We start from the raw sequence: 13,129 nt of genomic DNA on the forward strand, positions 1-13,129 counted from the left end.
CACTAAGACACGGTGAGTTTTGACCAAACTGAGCTCTAATTATTATATCTTTGGTCCATTAAATTATAAAATATAAGTATCTCAAAATCCTATATTGGGGATTACGGATGTATGATTAAGATTTACGTATAAAGATGTTCAATGCAAATTATTTATAACTAGAGAATTTCTAAACAATTAAATTTCCAATATCTAAAATGTCTGACATACTTAAATATAAGTTCTTTTTTTAAGATAAGAACTTTGGGGACTTCCCTGGCGGGTGGTTAAGACTTCACCTTACAATGCAGGGCGTGTGAGTTAGATCCCTGGCTGGGGAGCTAAGATCTCACATGCCTTGGGGCCAAAAAACCAAAACATAAAAAAAAAACCAGAAGCAATATTGTAACAAATTCAATGAAGACTTAAAAAAAAAAAGATAAGCACTTTGTCTTTTCCCCTATGGTACCCCTAGTACATAAAAGCCTAGTATCTGGCACATAGTAGGCACTGAAATATTGTTGAATGGATGAATGAACAGTAAGGGAAAAATTAATTAAATCATGATATACCCATATGATAGAATTAAAAACTATATTGAATAATAGTTCATTAAGGTTCCTGAAAATAAGGTAGATAACTCCAGTCCCTGCATACCACCTGCATACCTCCCCATCCCCTCGCAACTCCCTCCCCCAAGAACTAAACCACAGTGAAAGGCAGACTAGAAAAAAAAAAAATCTACACCAGTACAGGAAGGTGATAAAGGACTTCTTTGTCCCCAGTCTGGGCAAATATAAAATCTGTGAATTTGAAATCAGTAGCCTGCTCTCATTCAGTTTTGGGGTTTAAGTTTGCACCATCTATGTGGTATGGTCCAAAACCCCCAAACTAAGAAAAGACGTTAAGTAGTATTTGTAGACTTGCAGATGTAAAACCCCTCTGGAGAGATACACTCACTACCAGGGCTTCCCACACTGAAAGCTCTGCCATACATGAGGGCCCAGTTCAATATTTAAAGGCACATAAACGTACACAATCTTACATGAGCAAGAGTTAGAAGACAACAAAATTGCAATACTTGTTTTAGATATTGTTGGACATTTGGGTTATTTACAGTTCTCAGGCTGAGACTCTAAGAACAATAACAGAATTACTGAAGTCTAAAAAATGAGTGTTAAAGTGATTAAATGTATTGAAAATGAATTAAAAATCATAAGAAAACTAAAATTCTATCAGTAAAGAATATGGTGTGAAAAATGTTAATATGCTTACAAAAAAAGGCTACAAAGTAGTAGATCAGTTCTAAAAGTACTTATTGCATATGTATAGATGCATAATATTAATAAATACTTTGGAGAATTCCAAGGTATAAACAATGATCATCTGTGAGTGGTGGGATTCCTTTTTTAAAAATTTAATTAATTAGGCTGCGTTGCATCTTTGTTGCTGTGCGCGGGCTTCTCATTGCAGCGACTTCTCTTGTTGCGGAGCACGGGCTCTAGGCACACGGGCTTCAGTAGTTGTGGCACACGGGCTCAAGTTGTGGCTCATGGGCTCTAGAACGTAGGCTCAGTAGTTGTGGCGCATGGGCTTAGTTGTTCCGTGGCATGTGGGATCTTCCCAGACCAGGGCTCGAATCCGTGTCCCCTGCATTGGCAGGCAGATTCTTAACCACTGCGCCATAGGGAAGTCCCTTTTTTCTTATTATGAAAGTTAAAAAATAGTCATTCTATAGAAATCAGAAAATACAGTTACCAATTTTTTTAAAAAAGGGAAATCATCCAGAATCCCACCACTCAGGGACTTTCTTGGTGACAAGATTTAGTTTTCTTTCTGAAATTCACATATTTCCTAGCTTTATTTACTGAGAGGGCATAGAAATAATGACAGTCTGGTAGAAGTGAGCATCCCCAGTGCTGATCATAGTCTCTGAAAGCCATTTCCCAACAAAAGGAAGAAGGGCTCCTTGAAAAGAATGGCTGATTCTAGGTCTGGGGCAGGAAATGTACCAGATGAGCTTGATACCTCTTGCTATGCCAGAAAGCAGGAATGCTTTCAATACCACTGGGGTTGTGTGGATACAGGGGTCAACTTCAAGGAGTTCACATTGGCCAAATTTGGGACAATTTGAGCCTTGAATACTGCAATGTATAAAGCATAACGTATACAGGCATACCTCATTTTACTGTGCTTTGCTTCATTGCGCTTTGCAGATACTGTGCTTTTTACAAATTGAAAGTTTGTGGCAACCCTGCGTCAAGTAATCCTCTTGGAACAATTTTCCAACAGCATTTGCTCATTCCATGTCTCTGTGTCACGTTTAGGTAATTCTCACAATAATTCAAACTTTTTCATTATAATTATATTTGTTGTGATCTGTGATCTTTGATGTTACTATTGTAATTGTTTTGGGGCATCATGAACCTGTGCCCAATTTTTTTTTTTTTTTTTTTTTTTTGCGGTACGCGGGCCTCTCACTGTTGTGGCCTCTCCCGTTGTGGAGCACAGGCTCCGGACGTGCAGGCTCAGCGGCCATGGCTCACGGGCCCAGCCGCTCCGCGGCATGTGTGATCTTCCTGGACCGGGGCACGAACCTGTATCCCCTGCATCGGCAGGCGGACTCTCAACCACTGCACCACCAGGGAAGCCCCATTTTTTTTTTTTAAACATCTTTATTGGAGTATGATTGCTTAATGGTGTGTTGGTTTCTGCTATGTGGCAGGGTGAATCGGCTGTACATATACATGTGTCCCCGTGTCTCTTCCTTCTTGTGTCTCCCTCCCTCCCACTCTCCCTATCCCATCCCTCTAGGTGGTCACAAAGCACAGAGCTGATCTCCCTGTGCTATGTGGCTGCTTCCCACTAGCTATCTATTTTACATTTGGTAGTGTATATATGTCCATGCCACTCTCTCACTTTCTCCCAGCTTACCCTTCCCCCTCCCTGTGTCCTCGAGTCCATTCTCTAGTAGGTCTGCATCTTTGTTTCTGTCCTGCCCCCTAGATTCTTCATGACCATTTTTTTTTTTTTTTTAGATTCCATATATATGCATTGGCATGCGGTGTTTGTTTTTCTCTTTCTGACTTGCTTCGCTGTGTGGCAGACTCTGGGTCCGTCCACCTCACTGCAGGTGGCTCAATTTTGTTTCTTTTTATGGCTGGGTAGTGTTCCATTGTATGTATGTGCCACATCTTTTTTATCCATTCATCTGTCGATGGACACTTGTCTTGCTTCCATGTCCTGGCTATTGTGGATGGAGCTGCAATGAACATTGTGGTACATGACTCTTTTTGAATTATGATTTTTCTCAGGATATATGTCCAGTGGTGGGATTGCTGGGTCGTATGCTAGTTCTATTTTTAGTTTTTTGAGGAGCCTCCATGCTGTTCTCCATGGTGGCTGTATCAATTTACATTCCCACCAACGGTGCAGGAGGGTTCCCTTTTCTCCACACTCTCTCCAGCATTTGTTGTTTGTAGATTTTTTGATGATGGCCATTCTGACGGGTGTGAGGTGATGCCTCATTGTGGTTTTTATTTGCATTTCTCTAATTGATGATGCTGAGTATTCTTTCATGTGTTTGTTTTGCCTGGTCTCTTGAAATCACTTCTTAACTGATTTTGTCACCTCTTGTTTTACCCTATTCCAATTCATTTTGTTATAATAATGGTTATTTCTGAATTATAATGTAATTATGTCATTTTTCCTGCTAAAAATTCTATGTTGGTTTCCCTAGAGCAGTGGTGATCTAGAAACAAAAGTCTTATGTAAAATCCCAATAAAATTACACCTATTAAAACAAATAAATATGGTACTTTATTGGTGTACATTAAAAAAAGGTTATTATAAAATATTGGTTATATTCCCTCTGCTGTACAATATATCCTTCTAGCTTATTTATTTTTTACTGAAGTATAGTTGATTTACAATGTTTCAGATGTACAGCAAGAAAATCCATTTCTAAAAAAAGTGTTCCAATCAAGAAGAATGCAAAGAACTTTTTGGATCTCAGTCCCAGTTCCAGTGAGGCCCCAGGTTTAAGACCTTAACCTGGATGCTTTTGTAGATGTTTTGCTTTTTAGGATCTTTAGGGCAAAGCACAGGTTGTATCACTTTTACAAAGTTAGCATTTTGTTCTATTGTTTATATTTGGTAACTTCTGAGTGGCACATAGCTCTCCTTTGACATACATTGAGACTTTGTCCCAGGAGGTTGCAGTCACTCACAATAAGTATAAAAATATCATGAGTATTCAAATCTCAGAAAACTGTTTCTTTTGTCTTCTGTTTACAAAGCGCTCACTGCAATCGCTTTTATCATACAGTCAAAAATAGGTTCCTATAGATGCCACTAGGGCATGTTTATCATTTTACTTTGTAGTTTCATGTGGAGCTAACTCTACTGGTGTTACAAAAGCTCCCAGATCCTACAGAAAATATCTCTAAACTGTGTTTCCTACTTAAGTGACAAAATATGCCATATACCTGAGAGTCTGTTGTAGGGCTTTCAGCAGTCAGAATCATTATCCCTGGGAGTTCCCTGGTTGCCTAGTGGTTAGGACCATAGGCTTTCACTGCTGGAGCTTGGGTTCAGTCCCTGATAGGGTAACTGAGATCCTGCAGGCTGCGCGGCAAGGCCAAAAAAAAAATCATTATCCCTAAGGCCGCAGAAGGAGAATCCACATTCAGTCCTCCCTGAATCACGCAGTTCCTGCCCTGATTCCCAAGTTTCTTGAAAGGATAGACTTAGGCCGTCCTTAATGAAGGTACAGAACTTGCTCTATTACGTTTTTTTTTTAGAGAAACTAATTACAGGATGTTCTCTTTTTCTACATTTTAATTTTGGCTATTGAAAATATTACACTTTGGGGCCTCCCTGGTGGCGCAGTGGTTGGGAGTCTGCCTGCCGATGCAGGGAACATGGATTCGTGCCCGAGTCCGGGAGGATCCCACATGCCGCGGAGCGGCTGGGCCCGTGAGCCATGGCCGCTGAGCCTGCGCGTCCGGAGCCTGTGCTCGGCAGCGGGAGAGGGCACAACGGTGAGAGACCCGCATAACGCAAAAAAAAAAAAAAAAAAAGAAAAGAAATTATTACACTTATTAAATAAGTGTATGTCAAATATGGCTTCACTTTCATCAGTGATCCCTTCAGTAGAGATAAGAAGCTAACGGCATCCACCTGGGGCAATAGATGTTTGAAACAAGAGTGCATTGAAGATAAATTTGCTCTTTATCATCCCTAGATTGAATAAGGGTTTCTGAAGGTATACTGTTTGTTCCTTGTCTGCAATAATAAAGTCTGCTCCCATCTCTAGGTGCTCTGTGGTTGATGTTTTATCACTGAACTTGTTTTCCTTTCACTCCACTGCATGTAAATTCTTGCCTCACAGCATAATATTGGCAAAGTACCTTGAGGTTCAATTCAGTAAATATTTATTACCCTTGAAGTTCAATTCAATAAATACTTATTGAATTGAGCCATTCAATATGCTAATTACCCATGATACAGAACTAAGGCAGACCCTGCCCTTAAGAAGATCATAGTCATTTTTGATAAAGGAGGTAAGAATATACAATGGAGAAAAGTCAGCCTCTTCAATAAGTGGTGCTGGGAAAACTGGACAGGTACATGTAGAAGAATGAAATTAGAACACTCCCTAACACCATACACAAAAATAAACTCAAAATAGATTAAAGACCTAAATGTAAGGCCAGACACTATAAAACTGTTAGAGGAAAACATAGGCAGAACACTCTATGACATTAATCACAGCAAGATCCTTTTTGACCCAACTCCTAGAGAAATGTAAATAAAACCAAAAATAAACAAATGGGACCTAATGAAACTTAAAAGCTTTTGCACAGCAAAGGAAACCATGAACAAGACCAAAAGACAACCCTCAGAATGGGAGAAAATATTTGCAAATGAAGTAACTGACAAAGGATTAATCTCCAAAATTTACAAGCAGCTCATGCAGCTCAATATCAAAAAAACAAACAACCCAATCCAAAAATGGGCAGAAGACCTAAACAGACATTTCTCCAAAGAAGATATACAGATTGCCAACAAACACATGAAAGGATGCTCAACATCACTAATCATTAGAGAAATGCAAATCAAAACCACAATGAGGTATCACCTCATACGAGTCAGAATGGCCGTCATCAAAAAATCTACAAACAGTAAATGCTGGAGCGGGTGTGGAGAAAAAGGAACACTCTTGCACTGCTGGTGGGAATGTGCATTGGTACAGCCACTATGGAGAACAGTATGGAGGCTCCTTAAAAAACTACAAATAGAACTACCATATGACCCAGCAATCCCACTACTGGGCATATACCCTGAGAAAACCATAATTCAAAAAGAGTCATGTACCAAAATGTTCATTGCAGCTCTATTTACAATAGCCTGGAGATGGAAGCAACCTAAGTGTCCATCATCGGATGAACAGATAAAGAAGATGTGGCACATATATACAATGGAATATTACTCAGCCATAAAAAGAAACGAAATTGAGTTATTTGTAGTGAGGTGGATGGACCTAGAGTCTGTCATACAGAGTGAAGTAAGTCAGAAAGAGAAAAACAAATAACGTACGCTAACACATATATATGGAATCTAAGGGAAAAAGAAACGGTCATGAAGAACCTAGGGGTAAGACGGGAATAAAGACACAGCCCTACTAGAGCATGGACTTGAGGATATGGGGAGGGGGAAGGGTAAGCTGTGACAAAGTGAGAGAGTGGCATGGACATATATACACTACCAAACGTAAAATAGATAGCTAGTGGGAAGCAGCCGCATAGCACAGGGAGATCAGCTTGGTGCTTTGTGACCACCTAGAGGGGTGGGATAGGGAGAGTGGGAGGGAGGGAGACGCAAGAGGGAAGAGATATGGGGATATATGTATAGCTGATTCACTTTGTTATAAAGCGGAAACTAACACACCATTGTAAAGCAATTATTGTAAAGCAATTATACTCCAATAAAGATGTTAAAAAAAAAGATCATAGTCTTTCAGGGGAGACACAGATTAACAAACAGCACCATGTAAGTGCAACCACAGAAGTATGGGCAAGGTATACAGTAGGACAAAGGAGGGAATGACCCCCTGTAGCCACCTCAAATCCTTTTTTAAAGAAATTTAGGATGTAAATAAATAAAAGGAATAACCGTGGTAGGAGACCAGTGCAGGAACAGAATTCTCAAAGATGAATGCTGTAAAAGAAACTAAGTATGGTTTTGTAATGCTTTGATTATTTCCAAAACACAGGTATTTATCTGAGCTGAAGGAAGATGATGATGCATGTAAAAAAGCCCAGCAGACAGGAGCATTTTACCGCTTTCATAACCTGGCTCCTTTGGTTCAGAAATCAGAACATCAATACCTGGCCCCGCCAGCATAGCCTATTAGGTAAGCCCAGAGTAGACTAGTAAAGTAGACCAGGCTGTGGCCGCTAAGCAGAACTCGGTCCATATCAAATCCCTGAGAAGAATCCTCTGAGTTTAGAGTCCAGATTTTTCAAACTTCTTCTGCCAATTAATTATTTAATGTATAAACCTGCATTGCCCAATCGAATATTTTCTGGTGATGGTTTGAACCACTATAGCCTTAAACCAAGGGTCAGGAAAACTGCTGTCCAAATTGGAACCCATGTCTGTTTTTTAAATACATTTTTATTGGAACACAGCCTCACTCATTCATTTACATATTGTTTATGACTGCTTTTGCACTACAATGGTAAAACAGAGTATTGTGACAGAGACCGTATGGCTCACAGAACTTGAAATATTTTGCCAACCCCTGCCTTGGACCAGCAATTTCCAGCCTCCAAGAAGCTGTTCACTGTTACACTGTTTAAGATTTGCATCATGACTTAATTTCTCCTTAGAAGGGTCAAAACTAAACGTGAACTAAAATTGTTTTGAGAACTCTTTTAAGGTATATAACTAGAGATATCTAAGCCATTGGGATTTGGCATTCAAGATGCTACCTTGAGTTTTATATGATGCCACTATGCAGAAACTTCTAAATACATTGCCAGGGTCAGATGTTGGAATACTTAGATAGGTAGTTTCTAGCAGTGCATAAGTATATGAGGATGTTTATCAGAAGGCACTAAACATTATTTATAGATTAGCAATGTAATCTTGTATTATGAACAAATAAATATGAGCCCTTCATGCACAGGAGGATAGATTTTCTCCCTATACAGCACTTGTCTTTACAGACCAGGGTCTCAGATGAGTAGTCTACCCTGGCCCACAAAAGCAGCATGATCTGAAGAGTAAATTATAGACCTGCTTTGGTCTCTCTACCATTTTAAGTTTGACACTTATTTTTTTTTCAGTGCTTTAGTAAGTCAACTATCATGTATCTTTAAAACTAGGGGATATGCTCCTTTCATGATACAATCATAGAGTAATACAGTGTTACACAGAAAGAATTCCTTTAAACTCTTCAGACTGCTGATGAGAAAATGGAGGCCTTGAGAGGTTAAGTGATTAGGCCAAGATTATATAGCTAATTAGCTGCAGGGCAGTGACTAGAAGCCAGCTGTACCTACTTCAAGTTGAAGTAGATGGTTTCCAATAAGTCTAGTATGGCTCTGATGGTTTAATTAAAACCCTTGTTTTCTTCCCTTCTCCTTCTGTGTTTCTTCGAGTTGGAAAGGCTCCTGGGTAAGTTTGGGCAGGACATGCAAACAACAGAATATTCCGTGCTAATTGGATGCTCCGAACAGCAAGAAGCATTGTTTGCTCTGGATCTAGGTCTAAATAGCTCCTCTTCCATAAATGGTACATAACATTATTCCTGATGGGTACTTCCCAGTGGTTCTTAGACTTTGGGATTCCACATAATAGTAAAATTTCAAAGAACATTTTAAGAATACAAAACAATTTCAATTTTTCTTAAGTTAGGACCTTAAAAGATAGTACCATCTACCATCATCATCACTTAAAGGACATTTTAATACTTTCTTTCTCAGCTAGGTGGTGGTACAAAGATGTTTACTGTATTATTCTCTGTACCTTTATACATTTATACCTTTATATGTCTTAAATATTTCATGAGAAATGTTTTAAAATTCATGACATTATTCTTATTTCTCTTATCAATGCAGGTGAATAAACATGTTACCTTGGAGTAGCTCTGGGTCTTCAGACCTGCATTTGGGAACTGGTTTGCTAGAGGCTCATGGCTCCTGTCAGGCTTTCCTTCTCTCTTTCACGGTGTAGCTGTAAAGGTAATGATGCTGGAATGGAGGTTCAGATAGGAGCTTAGAGGTCCCCTTTCATCTTTTTAGCCAGGGATAGTGTGTGGCTAGTGCGAATGTTCTTATTGCCCCGAAGAGGATCTTGGGAAACACTATGGTCTAATGTTTCCCAAATTTGCCTGAATATAAGAATCTCCTGGTGCTTGTTAAAAAATCAAGATTTCTGGGCCTCACTCACCTGCTATTCAGAATCTCCAGGCAGGGGTTTGAGAACCTGTATATTTTTTTATTCTCCCTAGTTGAGTCATATTAGGTGAGTTTGGGAAACACTGTTCTAACAGAATATACTTGAGAGGGTCCCTGAGGTAAAGCTTGACATTCATTTCATTTTGTTCTCTTTTCTAATTTTTTAGCTTCCTTACAGAAACCTGAAATGGAGACAGAGCTCAAGGGGTCTTTCACTGGGCTGAGGAAGGCTCTCTTTCAGCTGAATGTGAAGGATGCCTCCTTGCTATCCACGGTAGATTGATTTCTTGGTTCTGTAGGAAATTAAGTAAAGTAGTGTATATGGGAAACATTTGATTTTTTTTTTTTCAGATCATAGTCCTTCCTACAAACCTTGGCAGAAGGACAATGTGCTGTAGGGAGATTGCTTATTCTTCTTTCTTTTACCCTGTTTTTGGCAGGACCGTTGTTAGTACCATTGTCTCCTGAGGGTGTGCAGATCTATGGCAATATGATCTATCAGCCTTATAAACATTTTTAATGACCCACAGCATGACATATACATCATGAGAAGTTATTTTATATTGCTTTAACGACTCGTCCTCCAGCTTTAGATTTCACTTGCTAAAGTACTTTTGACTGCCCGTTTAAAGAGGTATCTCTAAACATTTTTTAAATTATTTATTTATTTATTTATTTTTGGCTGTGCCGGGTCTTAGTTGCGGCACAGAGGATCTTCGTTGTGGCATGCAGACTTCTTTAGTTGCAAAATGCAGATTCTTAGTTGCAGTATCTAGTTCCCCGACCAGGGATGGAACCCAGGCCCCCTGCATTGGGAGTGTGGAGTCTTACCCACTGGGCCACCAGGGAAGTCCCTTAACATTTTTTATTTGCAAAAAAATTCCAACTTTATTGGAGAGGAGTACATGTTGGGGTGTTTAATTATGCTGAAAATGTTTTCTTTTTAAGCTGGCTCATAAGTTCATGGGTGTTCATTATGATATTTTATATATATTTTTAAAATAATTCATAATACATTTAAAATATGCTTTTTAAAAATTCATACTTCAGAGAATTCCCTGGCGGTCCAGTGGTTAGGAGTTGGGCTTTCACTGTTGTGGGCCTGGTCAATCCCTGGTCGGGGAACTAAGATCCCGCAAGCCACACGGCACAGCCCCCCAAAATAAAATAAAATAAAATTCATACTTCAGATGCTAGAGGACTATGTTCAAATAGTTTCCTTATTTTAAAGTTTAAATAGTTAATAAGCATTTAAAGTAGGTGAGCTGAAAAGGGATTGGTGTGTCCCTTTGAGTTGCTCTAAATAGTAGCCCCAGCAACATTATAGATGAGCCCCACATACTCTCCAAATGAAACCAAGCCCATCTTTGTATTCCTAGGCTCAGGCTCTTCTCCATTGGCATGATGCTCATCAGTTCTGCAGCAGAAGTGGACAGCCCACCAAGAAGAATGTGGCTGGCAGCAAGCGTCTGTGCCCTTCCAATAAGATCATCTATTATCCACAGGTAATTATCGCTTTAAAAGGTCAGTAATCCAAGAAGGCTGTGCACTACTTTCTCTTGTGGATGGAAGCCTGTACAGCTAAAAGGCTTTCCTTAGTTACCCATTACTTTGTTTCACTAACAGACCCCAAAGCCCTAGTGCACAAGTTTCCATCCCCTTTTCCTAGATGACTCCTGTGGTGATCACTCTGGTGTCAGATGGGACTCAATGCCTGCTTACCCGCCAGAGTTCCTTTCCCAAGGGAATGTATTCTGCCTTGGCAGGTTTTTGTGATAATAGGTAAGGAATTTCGGGCATATACAGATAACATTGAAAGACATGAAATCTTATAGTATGAAATAGTATGTATTTCTTATTCTTGTTGCCATGGTGTCTCAAGCACATTCTTCCCTATTATATCAAGAAAACTACTTTGTGGCATCAATTTTCCAATATTTTATAGGCAAATTTTCAAACATAAGCATAGCTGGAAGATTTATACAGTAAACACCCATGTACTCACCACCTAAATTCCATAATTACTATGTTTACTTTATCACATATCTGTCTATGCATTCCTCTATCCACCCATTAGTCCATCTTATTTTTTGAAGCATAGATTGCAGACATTAGTACACTTCCTCCTAAATATTTCAACATGCATATTAATATTATATTAACTAGAATTTAATATTTATTTACAGGTTTGTGTTTTTTTTTTTCAGTCTATTGGGGTAAAATTTGCAAATGGTGAAATGTGGCATTTGAACTTTATTAAAAACCTGAGGGCAGCAGTAGCCTCTCCGACTCTTATTTTGTGTAACTAACCTAGTAGGTTCAAGTATTGTGGTTCAATACCCAACTTCAGACTTGATTCCTAGTGTAGAGACTCAGAGATTTAGGGCTTCCCCAAGAGTATTTCATTGACTTGGGAGCCAGTTTTGCGCTCCTTTCGCCAACGGGCTTCTGTATCACCCTTCCTGCTGCAGGGCTGTCCTGAATTAATCTGTGTGCTTATAGGTGAAAGTCTGGAAGAGGCTATCCGGTGAGAAGCTGCAGAAGAGGTGGGATTGGAGGTGGAAAGACTGCAATACTCTGCATCTCAGGACTGGCCCTTTCCTAATGGTGCACTTATGATTGCTTGTCATGCAACTGTGAAACCAGGGCAGACAGAGGTGAGTTCTAATGCTTCCCTTATGATATATCCTTTGCCTCATCCAAGCTGGTCCATAGGTACTTACTAAGCACCTGTCTAGTCCAGCATTGTTTAGATTATACAAAGACATGTAATATATGATTTATACCTTTAAGGAATTTGCAATCTTATAAACAACTAATCACCATAAAAATTGGGAGTGCCAACACAATCACCATTCTTCCTTGTATATATCTCAATCATGAAACAATTTATCTTTCATCATCAGGAAATTAACAGTCTTGCATAGAATAGGCACACAATAAATATATAAAATTTAATGATTGATTTCAGAATTGGTATTATTGCTCCAGTCAGGATGTTGGGAACTAATAATATAAAATCATAGGAACTTCTGATTGAAAGGGACTTAGATGTTGTCTTATCCCACCTCACCTTGCTCTAACATCCCTGACAGATGGTGTTGTGGTCCCTATGTGCCAAAGTCTCATTTTGTGCTTTGGTTTCTATACAATGAATAATATCTAATCTGTCTCAGCTCCCTGTGGATGCAGTTTGCATTTTTGCTTCTTGCAAGGCAGATACTATGCTTTTGACTATCATTAATTAACACATCCTTTGAAGAAGAGTAACATGTATATGTTCTTTTTTTTAGTTATATAATTTTACCTCTCAATGTTAACCACTTTTTTTTTTTTTTTTTGGCCACGCCGCATGGCTTGCAGAATCTTAGTTCCCCAACCAGGGATTGAACCTGGGCCACAGTAGTGAAAGTGCCGAGTCCTAACCACTGGACCGCCCGGGAATTCCCAAACCACTCAATATTTTACTATTTGAGCTTCCAGGATTTAAAAAATTTTTTTTAATATTTAAAATATATACTTAACTCTCATCTCTTAATTATGGTACTTTTGCTTCTGGACCCTATCTAGAACTGATTATCTCCCAGACTATAGATCCCAGATATTACCTTCTAAGATTGCTCAGTTCTGGAACCATTTTCTCATCTTTGGCCGTCGTATTCTAAGTTTTGTATCTCCTAACC

The 13,129-nt window shown here is 39.2% G+C and overlaps 1 protein-coding gene across 1 annotated transcript in view; it reads left to right on the forward strand.

Moving 5' to 3' along the window:
* Positions 1 to 13,129, forward strand: part of NUDT13 (nudix hydrolase 13) — a 31,123-nt gene that overhangs the window by 17,758 nt on the left and 236 nt on the right. The window contains 7 exon segments of the mRNA XM_060126950.1: positions 7,256 to 7,378; positions 8,536 to 8,554; positions 8,649 to 8,781; positions 9,614 to 9,720; positions 10,826 to 10,951; positions 11,116 to 11,222; positions 11,944 to 12,103. Of these exon segments, the coding sequence (XP_059982933.1) occupies positions 7,256 to 7,378; positions 8,536 to 8,554; positions 8,649 to 8,781; positions 9,614 to 9,720; positions 10,826 to 10,951; positions 11,116 to 11,222; positions 11,944 to 12,103 (775 nt within the window).

This window comes from Lagenorhynchus albirostris, chromosome 16, assembly GCF_949774975.1.
Source record: "Lagenorhynchus albirostris chromosome 16, mLagAlb1.1, whole genome shotgun sequence".
Taxonomy (NCBI): Eukaryota; Metazoa; Chordata; class Mammalia; order Artiodactyla; family Delphinidae; genus Lagenorhynchus; species Lagenorhynchus albirostris.